The 15,463-nt window shown below is 42.3% G+C and overlaps 1 protein-coding gene and 1 pseudogene across 1 annotated transcript; one reads left to right on the top strand and one right to left on the bottom strand.

The window, feature by feature from the left end:
• Positions 1-6,348, bottom strand: part of LOC129014591 (U3 small nucleolar ribonucleoprotein protein MPP10-like) — a 138,614-nt pseudogene extending 132,266 nt beyond the window's left edge.
• On the top strand, positions 6,347-15,256 carry LOC129014590 (methylmalonyl-CoA epimerase, mitochondrial-like). The gene is made up of 4 exons (XM_054452062.2): positions 6,347-6,469; positions 6,854-6,953; positions 11,127-11,464; positions 15,195-15,256. Exons 1-4 carry the CDS (start codon positions 6,347-6,349, stop codon positions 15,207-15,209), a joined length of 576 nt encoding a protein of 191 aa, XP_054308037.2. The 3' UTR covers positions 15,210-15,256.
• The last annotated feature ends 207 nt before the right edge of the window (positions 15,257-15,463 follow it).

The following is a 15,463-nucleotide window of genomic DNA, read 5'->3' as shown; positions in this document are numbered from 1 at the left end:
CAGCCTGGGCTATAGAGCGAGAATCCAGCTCAAAAAACAAACAAACAAACAAACAAAAAGAACTTCTATTACTTTTGCTTTCTAATATAATTTTATTATCTCCTCCTGGGATTCCACTAAGACATATTTTAGACCTCATTCTGATCTCCTTCTCCCCCCCAAACCCACCAACTTCTGCCCTATCATCTATCCTCATGTCTCTCTCTCTGTGTGACATACTGACTTACTTTTTGGAGAGAATCGTTTAACTAATTAATTCTTTCTTCTGGTGTCTAATCCATCCACTGAGTTTCTTATTTCAACAGTTACATTTTTTATTTCCTTATTTCATTTTATTCTGAGATACAGTCTCATTCTGTCATACAGGCTGGATTGCAGTGGCACCAACCTGCAGACTTGGCCTCCTGGGCTCAAGTGATCCTCCCACCTCAGCCTCCTGAGTAGCTGGGACTATAGGCAGGTGCCCTATACCCAGCTAATTAATTTTTTTTTTTTTTTTTTTTTGGTGGTGGCGGGGTATTTTTTGTAAAAATGAGTTCTCACCATGTTGCCTAGGCTCATCTCCATTGCCTGGGCTCATGCCATTCTCCCGCCTCAGCCTCCCAAAAAGTTCTGGGACTACAGGTGTGAGCCACCATACTGCTCAATTTTATGAGTGAATTTTTTATTTACTTATTTTGAATATTTTGAGATGATGTTTTGCTGTGTTGCCTAGGCTGGTCTTGAACTCCTGGGTTCAAGCCATCCTCCAGTCTTGACTTCCCAAAGTGCTGGGATTACTGGTGTGAGCCACTGTGCCCACGAGCCCTGCTATACTATTCTTGGCCCCTCAATGACTACATGAATTTTAGGATCAGCCTGTCAAGTTCCACAAAAATATTCTATTGGGATTTGTGTGGGAATTTCTAGAATTTATAGATTAATTCATTGAGAAGCAGTATGTTTATAGCATTGAGTCCTATGATTCATAATATATATGGCATATATTTTTCAGTTTAGTCAGTTCTTCCTTTAAGTCTCTAGGTAATTTTTATGTTTGTCTTAGTCCCTTTGTAGTGCTATAACAAAACACCTGAGACTGGGTAATTTACACAGAGCAGAAGTTTATTTTCTCAGTTCTGGAGGTTGGGAAGAACAAGATCAAGACTCCAGCAGATACAGTGTCTAGTGAGGGCCTGGTCTCTGCTTCCAAGATGGCACATTGAATGTCGCTTCCTGTGGGGCAGACAAATGCTATGTTCTCATGAGGCAGAAGAGACAGATTTACCACCACCCCCAAGCCCTTTTATAAGGCACTAATCTCACTTCTTAGTACTATCATCTTGGGAATTAAGTTTTAACACATGAAATGTGGGAGACACATTCAGGCTATGGCAATACTCTTCATGAAAGGCCTTGTGTATATTTTGCTAGATATATTCTCAGGGTTTTGTTGCTAATTTTTTACATTTTTAGTGGAGACGGGGTTTCACCATGTTGCCCAGGCTGGTCTCAAATTCTTGGGTTCAAGCAATCCTCCCTCCTCAGCCTCCCAAAGTGCCGGGATTACAAGTGTGAGCTACTGTGCCTGGCATGATTCTCATTTTTATTATAATAAAATTATACGATTGGATAAATAATATAGCCAAATTATTAGAGCCAGACTACATCTACTTAAATTAAATGAAATTTCACTTGTCTGAAATCATGACATACTTTGGAAGATATCTTTGTCATGGTATTAATTAAAATTACGGCTATTTGGCGCTCACCAAAATCTGTGGAGCACCTTAAAGACATAGGCGGTATCCTCCAGAGCAGTCAAAACAGTTACAAGAAGAGGCTCTTGGGACAGCTTTAACAGGAGAGACATGCTATACATATAAAGACATAAGGGAGACAGAAAAGAAACAACCATTTTACACACTGGCCCCAAATTGAAAGCGGCAATGATTTTTGCAAATCACATGCTTTCCATATGGCATCTCTATATAGTGTGCTTTTGCGTTAGAGTAGCAGCAAGATTTTCAGTTTTCTGTTTGTTTGTTTGTTTGAAGACAGGATCTTGCCCCACCGCCCAGGCTGGAGAGCAGTGATGTGATCATAGCTCACTGCAGCATCGACCTCCTGGGCTCAAGTGATCCTCCCACCTCAGCCACCCAAGTAGCTGGCCTACAGGCATACACCACTATGCTCCACTAATTTTTGTAACTTTTGTAGGGACAAGGTCTCACTATGTTGCCCAGGCTGGTCTTGAACTCCTGAGCTCAAGCAATCCTCCTGCTTCAGACTACCAAAGTGCTAGGATTACAGGCGTAAGCCACCATACCTGGCCAAGATATTTGTTTTCAAAGGATGGTTAATAGTTACCGCAAGAAAAATAGGGAAGGGTGGGGCACAGTGGCTCACACCTGTAACCTCAGCATTTTGGGAGGCCGAGGCAGGAGGATCACCTGAGGTCAGGAGTTCGAGACCAGCCTGGACAACGCGGTGAAACCCCGTGTCTTCTAAAAATACAAAAATTAGCCAGACATGGTGGCATGCACCTCTAATCTCAGCTACTCAGGAGGCTGAGGCAGAATCACTTGAACCCGGAAGGCGGAGACTGCAGTGAGCTGAGATTGTGCCATTGCACTCCAGCCTGGGTGACAGAGCAAGACTCCCTCTCAAAAAAAAAAAAAAAATAGGGAAGATTTGTTAGTAGTCTCTGAGTTCCACAATCATGTCAAGCATATTAAAAATTCCTTAAATTCCTAGTTACCTTTTCCTGTCTTTTTTCAAAAAAGGATTTAACTTCATCAGAATTCTTTACATTTAAAACACCTGCATCTTCAGTTGCCTCATCATCCGGCAAAGCGAAGGTCACTCTTTTCAAGCTTTCTTTACATTGTTTACTGTCTTCACTTTCTTCCAGGTCATCGTCTTCATCTCTACACTACCAAAACTCTTATAAAAAGAAATATACTGCTTTCCATTAGAAAAACAAAAGGAAACATATTTTCCCTTAATAAAGTTCTTCTTTTATATGCCTAATACCACCAAATACTCAGAACTTCCAAAATAATTCAGGTACGGAGGAAGAGAAGGTATCATTTAAGTGACATGCTATGTAAGAAACAGAACAAAAAGTGTCCAATATATAGAAAATAAATTATTCATCAATCGATAATACAAACCTTCTATCTCACAAAAATAACAGGATTTTTGGGGCACAAAACCAAATCAAAGTTCCTGGTAAGAAAGGTTTGATTGCTATTGCCAGTAATATTTTTCTTCATTAAATGATCTCTAATGTCCCTTTAAATCCACAAACTTTCCTCTGGCTACCTTGAGAATATCTGATAGGAGAGAATCTAACTTCTGAAAACAAACATATGTGAAAACCACAAGTACCAATACATGATTGGACAATTCCAGCTCACAATGTAAAGGATGGTTTAAAATACTCACATTTCAGAAACACTTAGTTCTTCTGCTGCTTCTTCAGCAATTTCATCATCTTGTTTGAACCCAGCTCATCATCATGATCACGTGCTATGTCTTCATCACTTTCAACTGGATCAAAAAAATCTTTGTACTTCACATTTCTGGAACTTTTATCTGACTAAAATAAAAAGATTTTTAAAACTATTAATTAGAAAGAGAAAAATACATTATTAACACATGCATATATATTTGTGTGTTTACTGTATGTCTACATTACTTTCTAATTTAATAACACTACAAGCCAAAAATAGTCATTGGGTGAAATTGGCAACTAAAAACATTACCATAAAACTATTATAAGAACAACTGGAACATAAACTGGATGGAAGTACAGATTCATTTATAACTGATACGATAGAGCACAATATTTCTTAGCTCTATATTTTCTAACTACAATTACATCTCTCCTAGAAAAAACAGAACAAAAGCTAATTTGAGGAGGAAGAAAGTGCTCTCTCCTCTCTCAAAACTTTAAGTTTTTTACTTCCAAACAGTGCCCCTTCATCTTCATCAGAATCAATATCTTTAAAAAATTCAGTATCTTCCACCGCATCATCATTATCATCTTTTTGTTCCTCTTCTTTTTCTCTGCTTTCTAAATAGGACTCCATTTCAGAGAGTTGGAAGAATTTCTCGTCTACTATGGACTTTTCTCTTGGTTTCCCATGTCCTTTGTTTTGCACCTTGCTCTGCTGTTCCAGTTTGTTGATATCAAAGTCAAGGTCAGAATCCTCATCACTGAGAACTGGGCTTTTCCTCAGATCGAATTTGCTTAAGTTTGCTCTCTCACTCACTTCAGGATTGTCACCACCCATATCTGACACTTCCTCCTCCTCCTCTAAATCTTCTAGGTCCTCCTGGTCATCAGCCTCTGTCTCTGAACCATCCCCTTCACACTTCTGTTCTTCACTCTCTGGGAGAAGACTGGTATCTTCATCTTTGTTTCACTGACTGCATTCTGGGAGCTTTGTAAAATTGGTTCATTTTGCAGTTCCAGTTGTTGCAAAGTCTGCTCATCATCAAAACTTTCCATCACAAGTTTTTGTAAAGGGCTTCCATGGACCCTACCATTCTCTAATATTTTATTAAAGTCATAAAGCACTTTTGTTAAAGAAGTGAACTTTAATGCCAATCCATCTTGAATCCTGTTGGGAGGAATTAAATGAGATTTAGAGTTATAGGTAATAATTTCACAGCCCTCTTAATTAAAAGAAAAATAAAAACCCCAAATCTTCTGTAAAATCAAATTTGAGTGAAGCGTAAGTATAGATTCTGGCCCCAACAATATATAAGCTGATGGGCCACACCGATATATAAAACCTGTCAACCAAGTATTTGTGAATCAGCTGTATAGATTTTAGGCAGGAAAAGCATTACAAATCTATTTGCTTGGAGATATATAGTGAATTCGCTTAAATTATCAACTCTGCTACATTACACAACACTCCATTCATTCATTCCCTTATTCATTCAGTGATCAGCTTTGCTTTGGCTACAGTGGTCAACGAAAACCTCTCTTAGATGTGACATCTGAGATGAACTTACAGATAAGGATAGTCTTATAAAGATTAGGAAACATGTATTCCAGGCAGAAGAAATGGCAAGAACAAATTCTCTAAGATTCAATTGAGCTTGGTAAGCCTGAGGAATAAAAAAGTGAGCATGGCTAGAGTGTGAAGGAGGCAGAAGGTGAAGTTGGAGAGAGTGACGGGAGCCAAATTCTGCAGGGATCAAGGGCAAGAGTTTGCTATTTTAAGTGTAATAAGAAAACATGAGAAGATTTTAAGCAGAAGGATGAAATGATGATTTACACGAAGGAAAAAGAAAGGGAGGAAGGAAGAGGAGGAAAGTAGAGTGATTAGAAGGTTGATGCAGCATTCCAGGCAAAGGATGATGGTGATTTAAGCTGGAGTTAGAGCAGTGAATATGCTGAGTACACTTTGGAGGTATAACTGACAGCATTGCTAAGGAATTAGATACAAAATAGAGAAAAATGAAGACATCAAAATAGCAGCCTAGTTTTATGTGTGAGCAACTGGAAAGACAGAACTGCCATTTACTGCGATGGGCAAGGTTTGAGTGGTGAAGCATGGGGAAAGGGCTTCAGGGGATGGCAGAGTGTAGGTGGGTAGAAACAACATTCTACTCTATTTTGGACACAGTGAATTTGCGATGCTGAGAGTACCAAAATTTTAAAAATCGTTAAAAGCCATGTGTGCTACTGAATTCCACCTAAGCTCAGTCTGTAGCTGCTGTGAGCTGGGAACTCAAGGGAGAGGTTGGGGTTTGAAATATAAATGAGTCATAAATTTTTAGATCATATTTGAAGTTCTTCAACAAAATACGCATAAAATGCTTGTGCTGGGAAGAGACATAAAGTTTTAATTCTCAAGAAGCTTAGTTGGCGTGGACAGACAAGTGACAAGTTTGTACTTCCAATAAAGTATGATGACAGGTAAACACTGAGTGCTTTAGGAGCACAGGCAGAAGGAGAAACCAACACAGCTTATGTGTAGGTGGATCGGGGCCATAATAAGCCTCACGGGGAGCTTCTATGTGTTAATAACTGAGGTTAGGTTGATTTCAATAACATTCAACTGAACGAGCCATACTGTAAAAATTTTAACAATTTTTAAAATTTTGATAGCCTAGGAAAGTATAAACTCTGAAATGTGGGGAAAAGTGATTTACATTTCCCCTTACCCTCCCCTAGCTACACAATTTGACAGGGGTCGATAACCCGCATCCACTTGAGACCGCGGTCGCACCCCGAGCCTGGGATCCACGCACTTATGTGAGGATGCACTAGGGCCAGCCGGTGGCTTTGCTGACCTCGATCAGATGCTGTTCCAGGGTCTGTCAGTGCCAGGCTGGCGGGGCCATGGCTGTCTGCAACTCCCTACACAACGGCTGCAAGCAAGGCAAGAGAGCCCCAGGAAACCGCACCACAAGGATGCGCCTAGGGCAACTTGGGATCTCCCCGCCGAAAGTTTCAGGGCCAGAGGTTATGAATATCACTAAAGCATGGGATAGACTGAGTAGTAGTTCCAGCTACTCAGGAGGCTGAGGTGAGAGGATCACCTAAACCTGGGAGATGAAGTTTGCAGTGAGCCATGATCATGCCACTGCACTCCAGCCTGGGCCACAGAGTGAGACCTTGTCTCAAAAAGAAAAAAACATTTTCATCATACCAAAAGGAAACCCCATACCTATTAAGCGATTACTCTCTGTTCCCTCCTCCCTCTAGCCCTTGGCAACCACTGTTCTGCTTTCTGTCTCTATAGACTTACCTATTCTAGATATTTTGTATAAATGGAATCATACAATATATGACCTTTTATGTGTGGTTCTATCATTTAACGTAATATTTTTGATGTTCATGTTGTAGCATGTGATAGTACTTCATATCCAGATAACATTCCATTGTATAGAAGTGAATGGTATTGCATTGTTTGGCTATCAGAAATCCTACTGTTATGAACATTACTGTACAAGTTCTTGTTTGAGTTCTTGTTTTTAATTATTCAGGGGTATGTAGGAATGGAATTGCTGGTCTTAGGATAACTGTTTAACTTTGTGAGGAACTGCTGAACTGCTCTGTGGCTGTTGTGTCATTTTACATCCTCACCAGCAATGCACAAGGGTTCCAGTGTCTCCATATTTTCATCAACACTTGCTATTTTTTGTCTTCTTGATTATAGCCATCTTGCTGTATGTGAATTAGTATCTCACTGTAGTTTTGATTTGCTTTTCCCTAATGATATGCTTTGGATTTGTGTTCCTGCCCAAATCTCATGTGGAATTGTAATTTCCAGTATTGGAGGAGGCACCTGGTAGGAGGTGATTGGATCATGGGGGCGATTTCCCTCTTGCTATTCTCCTAGTAGTGAGTTCTCACAAGGTCTGCTTGTTTAAAATTGTGTGGTCCCTCTCACTTCACTCTCTTCCTATTACTCCAGCCATGTAAGGCATTGACTCCTTCCTCTTCGCCTTCCACCATGATTGTGAGTTTCCTGAGGCCTCCCCAGCCGTGTTTCCTGTACAGCCTGAGAAACCATCAGCCAATTAAACCTCTTTTCTCTATAAGTTACCCTGTCTCAGGTAATTCTTTATAGCAATGAGAGAACAGACTAATATACCTAATGACTAATGTTTTTGAGTATCTTGGATGCTTGTTGGCCATTTTTATACCCTTATCTCTTTTTTATATTTTTAATTTTTTAATTTTAGTGTTTTTTTTTTTTTTTTTTTTTGAGATAGTGTCTCACTGTCACACAGGCTGGAGTGCAGTGGTGTGATCACAGCTCGACCTCCCGGGCTCAAGCAATCCTCCCACCTCAGCCTCCTGAGTAGCTGGGACCACTGGCACAAGCCACCACACTTAGCTACTTTTTAATTTTCTGTGGGCTTTTACTGTGTTGCCCAGGCTGGCCTCAAACTCCTGGGCTCAAGCAATCCTCCTGCCTTGGCCTCCAAAATTGCTGGGATTACAGGTGTCAGCCACCGTGCCTAGCTGTTTTTGTATTTTTGAGACAGGCCTCACTCTGTTGTCCAGGCAGTGGTGCAATCATGACTCACTGCACCTGGACTTCCCAGGCTCAAGCGATCCTGCCACCTCAGCCTTCTGAGTAGCTGGGACTACAGGCACGTGCCACCATGCCTGGATAATTTTGTTTATTTTTTGTAGAGATGGGATCTCACTATGTTCCCAGGCTGGTCTTGAACCCTTGGGCTCAAGCAGTCCTCCTGCCTTGACCTCCCAAAGTGTTGAGATTATAGACATGAGCCACCACACCCAACCCTTCATTTTAAAGAAGCAGAATTATTGAATTCTCACTGATATAACTGTATTGTTTTCTGTCCTGTTCTTAGAATTATGCTTTAGGAACCAACTAAAACCAATAAAAACTGATATTTTCCTTCTCAAATCAGTTCACATCTCTTGAGATAAGATAAACCTATATAGCCTCAAAGTCCTAAATTTTTACAATATGTGAAGACACCATTATCTTTCTAACATATGACAGAGATTTTGTTTTCTCTTAAAAGGAAAAAGAAGCAGTCATTCTAGTAAACTGTTTTCTCCTCACACTTAGAACCAAATGATAAGGAAGTTATGGAGAAAAATCGACTACAATGAGGCTTCCTATAACGTGAATTGCCTGAACTTTTGTTTCAGGGCCAGAGGTTATGAATATCACTAAAGCATGGGATAGACAAGTTCATGTTCACTTGGACGTCTTGTAATTTGTTCCTCTGACATTTCTATATGTTCCATATTTGATACTAGGATGCCTGTCAAGGAGCCTCCAGCCGACCTATCTTTTATAAAAATGACAGTGTCAAGAAGAATTCAGAAACATCTGAACTCAATATTTGCATATTTTTAAGTTTCATAGGTGAAACTGCTTCGTTTGTTTGTTTTGAAACAAGGTCTCACTGTCACCCAGACTAGAGTGCAGTGCCATGATCACAGCCCAGTAAAACCTCTACCTCCTGGGCTCAACTGATCTCACCTCAGCCTCCCAAGTAGCTGGGACCACAGGTGTGTGCCACCATGCCTGGCTAATTTTTTTTTATTTAATTTTTTGTAGAGACACAGTGTCGTTTTGTTGCCCAGGCTGATCTTGAACTCCTGGTCTCAAGGGGTCCTCCAACCTCAGCCTTCCAAAGTGCTAGGATTAAAGGTGTGAGCCACTGTACCCAGCTACCAAAACTACTTAGTGTGCATATTACACTGAAGTTCACTGACCCTATCTACAGTTCTTTTCTTTTTTTCATTTATTAGATTGCAAGAAATACAATTTTTAAAAATACAAATAGATTCTACATTGAACTTTCATTGCAAATTGCGCACACAGTAGAAATATGAAGAAGGGAAGAGTAGCTTGACCAATGATTTTGCTGATTGTTAGCGGCTTTTGTTTTGTTTTGGTTTGGTTTTTTGAGACAGAGTCTCGCTTTGTCACTCAGGCTGGCGTGCAGTGGTGCGATCTCGGCTCACTGCAACCTGCCTTCTGGGTTCAAATGATTCTGGTGCCTCAACCTCCTGAGTAGTTGGGACTACAGGCATGTGTGACCACGCCCAGCTAATTTTTGTATTTTTAGTTGAGATGGGGTTTCACCATATTGACCAGGCTGTTCTCGAATTCCTGACCTCAAGTGATCTGCCCACCTCAGCCTCCCAGAGTGTTGGGTTACAAGCGTGAGCCACAATACTCAGCTGGTTGTTAGCATTCTGTATGTCATTAACACAAAGAAAGGCCTGAATTTATTGTGCATCTACTGTCTGGCACTATATTTATTTTTTTACACCAACTGTCTAATCTTCACAACAAATCTACGAGTTAAGTACTTAGTGAGTAGTGCCAGTGTTTTTTAAAAACTAAAATAAAATAGAAAATATCAGAGCATATTACATCTAGAAAGGATTAGGTATTCATTTTTACAATTTAGTTTCAATTGTACATTTATGTATTTGTGCACTGGGTTGTAATCCACTTGGATTACATGGTAACAATGAGTCCACAGAACTGGGGTGTATATATTAACCTATTGGGAATGAGAATCTTTGGATACTTCAGTAATATAGACTGCGGTGTAGCAGAAGACCATCTTCCACTGAATTTTGCCCTCTACTGACTTACGATGCATCAAGTTGATGATCTTAAATAAGATGAAATAGTGTCACCTTAATTTTCTTGTTACCAAAAATTTCAGATAAGAATATTTTTGTTAGCTGATGCTCTGTGATACTAGATACTGTTTAAAGTGTTTTTCATTAAGACCTAACACTTGTTGTTTAAAGTCTGTATTCATTTTGCTATTTCATATCTTTTATTAAATGATATATTTTTACAGGATTATGTTTAAACCTCATACATGTATATAATTTTCCTTCCGAGAGGAATCTGGCTCTTCAATTCCTGCATTTTGGGAAATCAAAAAGCAGTGTTACACATGAGAAAAAGGCCTTGCAGCCTTCTTCAGTTACTGAGTGAAAGGAGGTTTCTTCATGTTTAGAGGCAGTTCTGCCTCTAATCCTTCAAAATTATACAACAGTCTTGAAGATCTGGTCTCAGAGGGAATCCTCATAATTTAAATACCCTCTTGATCTTTGCTTGTTTTTCCCCAATGAGTAGATATTTTCCTTAGGTGATAATCATTTAAGTAAAATACACATTAAAAGAGTACTGTATAGTTATACCTTTAATGAACTTATTACAAAATATAAGACAAAAAATTGGGTACAGGTAGAGAAAATTGCCTGCTCTTAAGAAGTATGTGTTGTTTCATTGTCACATTCAAACTGACCCCCTGTGAAATGCAGAGAATAGCAAGTGATTCTGAATATGCCGCTTCCTTTAACTGTTACCAGTAAATATGAATCATTATGAAAAAATGTTATTGTGTGTTCTAAATCTAACTGAAGCTCAGAATTAACTTTTTGATTCCAGTCAGTTATTTGAATGGGCAGAGCAGATTGAGTAATTGTGATGTCAGTTTTCCCATTTATCTCCTCTGGTTTCATTTTAATAATTAAAAAGGACAGATATATAAATAATGATTTTTTGCTGTATTATTTGTTTAGTTTTTAAAAGTCTATTTAGAAGTGCATTAATTCTCAAAAGAAAGATATCAATGGCTGTTCAATTTTCCAGGGCTTTTTTCCAGACTCCAAGCTCCGGGTCCAACACTAAGAGCCTTTTCCGTGTCACAGCCTTTGCATCAAGTGGCAGGTCCTGTGTGGAACCTGGGTCCACTCAATCATGTAGCCATAGCAGTGCCAGATTTGGAAAAGGCCGCCGCATTTTCTAAGAATATTCTGGGAGCCCAGTTAAGTGAAGTGGTCCCTCTTCCTGAACATGGAGTATCTGTTGTTTTTGTCACCCTGGGAAATACCAAGATGGAACTGCTTCATCCGTTGGGAAGTGAGTGTCCAGTTGCAGGTTTTCTGCAGAAAAACAAGGCTGGAGGAATGCATCACGTCTGCATTGAGGTATTTTAATTCTTTTCATGCTTTGTATTTTAAATCTGTCTGTTATAAATGTCTTTTTTTTTTTTTTTTTTTTTTTTGAGACAGAGTCTTGCTCTGTCGCCCAGGCTGGAGTGCAGTGGCATGATCTCGGCTCACTGCATCTCCACCTCCCGGATTCATGCCATTCTCCTGCCTCAGCCTCCCGAATAGCTGCCACTACAGGCATCCACCACCACGCCTGGCTAATTTTTTGTATTTTTAGTAAAGATGGGGTTTCCCCATGTTAGCCAGGATGGTCTTGATCTCCTGATCCCGTGATCCACCTGCCTCAGCCTCTCAAAGTGCTGCGATTACAGGCAGAGCCACTGTGCCCAGCCAAATGTCTTTTACTTTTTAAGACTACTTATGGTCACTATCATTAGAAACTTTTGTTAGCTTCTTTAAAGGGAATGATAATATTCATTCTCCTCAAAGATGGATCCTTAGATACCTTTCTTTTCCCTTTAGAAAACTCTAAAAAGTAATATTAATGTATTTTCTTGACATCTGGATTCAGTGGCCACTATAAGCACCACCACAGCTAGTCAAAACACGGAGTCTGCTCTAGAACTGATTGATCATGTGTGACCTCCTGTGTAATAGGAATACAACTGTTTTCACTATCACAGGCAATTGGGAGAAACATGTGAAAAGACTTTATAAAGTGAAGCTTTCCATGTCCGTGCTAAGCAGTCTTTTTTTTTTTTTTTCATGGAGTCTCACTGTGTCGCCAAGGCTGGAGTGCAGCGGCATGATCTCAGCTCACTGCAACCTCTACCCCATGACCAATTCTCCTGCCTCAGCCTCCTGAGTAGCTGGGACTACAGGCACGCACCACCACACCTGGCTAATTTTTTGTGCTTTTAGTAGAGACAGGGTTTCACCATGTTGCCTAGGCTGGTCTTGAACTCTTGACCTCAGGTGATCCTCCCGCCTCAGCCTCCCAAAGTGCTGAGATTACAGGAGTGAGCCAGTGAGATACCATGCCCTGCCCTAAGTTTCACTCTTGTTGCCCAGGCTGGAGTGCAATATTTCCCTCAATGATGAGTCCCCATGTAGTCCCATAAGATTATAGCACTGTATTTTCACTGTACCTTTTCTGTGTTGAAAGCTGTTTAGACACTATTGTGTTACACTTGCCTGTCATATTCAGTAACATCTGTACGTATTTGTATCCGAGGAGCAATAGGCTGTACCCTATAGCGTAGGTGTGGAGTAGGTGCTGCCTTCTAGGTTTGGTGATGTTCGCACAACAATGAAATTGCCCAGTGATGCATTTCTCAGGAATTATACCTACCAAGTGACACATGGCTGTATTTCTTTCTACTTACCAAAACAAAAAGGGAAATAAACAGTATTAAGAGTACCTGTGGGCCGGGCGTGGTGGCTCACGCCTGTAATCCCAGCACTTTGGGAGGCCTAAGCGGGCAGATCACGAGGTCAGGAGATCACAACCATCCTGGCTAACATGGTGAAACCCTGTCTGTACTAAAAATACAAAAAAAAAATTAGCCGGGGGTGGTGGCGGGCGCCTGTAGTCCCAGCTACTCGGGAGGCTGAGGCAGGAGAATGGCACGAACCCGGGAGGTGGAGCTTGTAGTGAGCTGAGATCACGCCACTGCAGGGCAGCCTGGGGGACAGAGAGAGACTCCGTCTCAAAAAAAAAAAAAAAAAGAAAGAGTACCTATGGCTCCTCCCCTCTTCTTTCCCTTCCCTTCACTTTAGGTAGGACAGAGCAAAATAGTCACTCACATTAGTGGGGAGCACCAGACTAGCCCAAAGCAGGGTGTTGGGCCCAGAGCGGGGTGGGGAGGGCACCCGTGAGTGACAGCTGCCTGCCATGGGGAAGCCAGAGACCGAATGCCCGTGTGTGGGGAGTATGCCGTCCAAAGTGTCTGAGTCTCAGCAGGGTGGGATGGGGGTTGGTGTCCAGAGAGACAGCCTGGCTTGGGGGTTCAGAGGAGGGCATCAGCATGGGAGGCCAGCCCAGGACTGAATGCTTATGTCCCCTCAAAATTCATATGTTGAAATCATAACCCCCAAAGTGATGGTGTTGGGAGGTGGGGCCTGAAGGAGATGATTGCTGGGGCTCATTCATGAGCAATAGGCCTGTCTCTCATGAATGGGATCAGTGCCCTTATAAAAGAGGCCCCAGGGACATCCCTGCCCCTTCCACCATGTGGGGCAGTGAGAAGGTGCTGTCAGTGAACCACAGAGCCCCCACCAGACACCAAGTCCACCAACAAATTGATCTTGGACTTCCCAGCCTCCCAAACTGTTGCAAATTTCTGCCATTTCTGAGCCACCCAGTTTAAGTGTTTTGTTATAGCAGCTGAAAGGACTGAGACACAGCTCAGCACAGGGAGCCAGAGCCCACGCCTGTTGAAAAGGATGTCCACAAGAGGGGAAGGGGCACTGACACCATGGGGAGAGGACGCCCAGCATGAGGGTCAGGCTGGTCCTGTTGGGGGCAGGAGCACCAACACCATGGGGCGGGGACGCCCAGTATAAGGGTCAGGCTTTTCCTGTTGGGGGCAGGAGCACCAACACCACGGGGCGGGGACACACAGCATGAGGGTCAGGCTGGTCCTGTGGGGGGCAGAGGCACCAACACCGTGGGGAGGGGATGCCCAGTATAAGGGTCAGGCTGGTCTTGTCTGGGGGAAGGAGCACCAACAGCATGAGGCGGGGACGCCCAGCATGAGGGTCAGGCTGGTCCTGTGGGGAGTGCACCGTTGCAGGGTAAGATGGTGACTAATGTGGGGAGTTGATGCCCAGGTGGGATACGCTGGGCGTCCTCACAGGGAATGGCCTGGTATCGGAGCAGGGCCTGGGCAGGGTGAGGCAGATGCTCACATGGGATAGGGGGCAGGTATGGGGAATCGGGGCCGAACAGGGTGAGGAGGCTGTGTGTCCACTGGGACACTGCGGTGCAGGATGTCAAGACCCACAAAAGGCAAGGAGGACGGCAGCACAGGGAGTGGCCCAACTCACATGGGGTAGAGAGGCCTCCGTGCAGGGGTGGCGTGACCTGGCATAGAGAGTGGGAGCCCAGTTGGGGAGGAGGGCAGCCCCACACTGCAGCACACAGAGGGTGAGGAGTGCCCTGCTGAGGCCGAGGGAGGAGCTGCAGAGCCGTAGGGACTAGTGACAGAGATGGGGCTGGTCAGATGAGTAGGTAGTAAGGATCCCGGACTTCCCAGTGGCAGACAGGGATGCTGGATTTGATTTCGAGACAATCCTTACTGTTGCAGGCTGATGGGGAAAAGCACATGAGAAAAATACTGTTTTAAAAGTAAGACAGAAAAGGCCGGGCGCAGTGGCTCACACCTGTAATCCCAGCACTTTGGGAGGCCGAGGCGGGCGGATCATGAGGTCAGAAGATTGAGACCATCCTGGCTAACACGGTGAAACCCTGTCTTTACTAAAAACACAAAAAATTAGCCGGACATGGTGGCGGGCGTCTGTAGCCCCAGCTACTCAGGAGGCTGAGGCAGGAGAATGGCCTGAACCCGGGAAGCGGAGCTTGCAGTGAGCCGAGATCGCACCACTGCACTCCAGCCTGGGTGGCAGAGCCAGACTCGGTCTAAAAAAAAAAAAAAAAGTAAGACAGAAAATATGTGGAGAAATGTAGCAATTCTAAGTTTTATTTTCTGAGTGGTCAGACACTAGATGAATTATTTTCTTGTTTATGCTTTTGTATGTTTTGCAGATCTTTTTTCACTGAGCATCTATTCCTCGGGAAAGAAAAATTATATAACTTCAAAGTAACAGGCTAGTGAGGGAACTTATTTCCTGCGTACTGGGGAATGTCTGTTCTTTAATCAAGAAAGGAAAATATTCTCCTTTTTAAAAAAGTCTGTTCTCATTTTGGCTTTTCACAATAAATTAGAGAATTTTTAAAAATATTTTACTATCAATTGGAAATTTTAGCAGAGACCAGTATTTGAGGGATACTCCACAAAGCCCCCACTAGACTGT

This window comes from Pongo pygmaeus, chromosome 16 (assembly GCF_028885625.2).
Source record: "Pongo pygmaeus isolate AG05252 chromosome 16, NHGRI_mPonPyg2-v2.0_pri, whole genome shotgun sequence".
NCBI lineage: Eukaryota > Metazoa > Chordata > Mammalia > Primates > Hominidae > Pongo > Pongo pygmaeus.
This window is presented reverse-complemented; position numbering and strand designations above follow the sequence as displayed.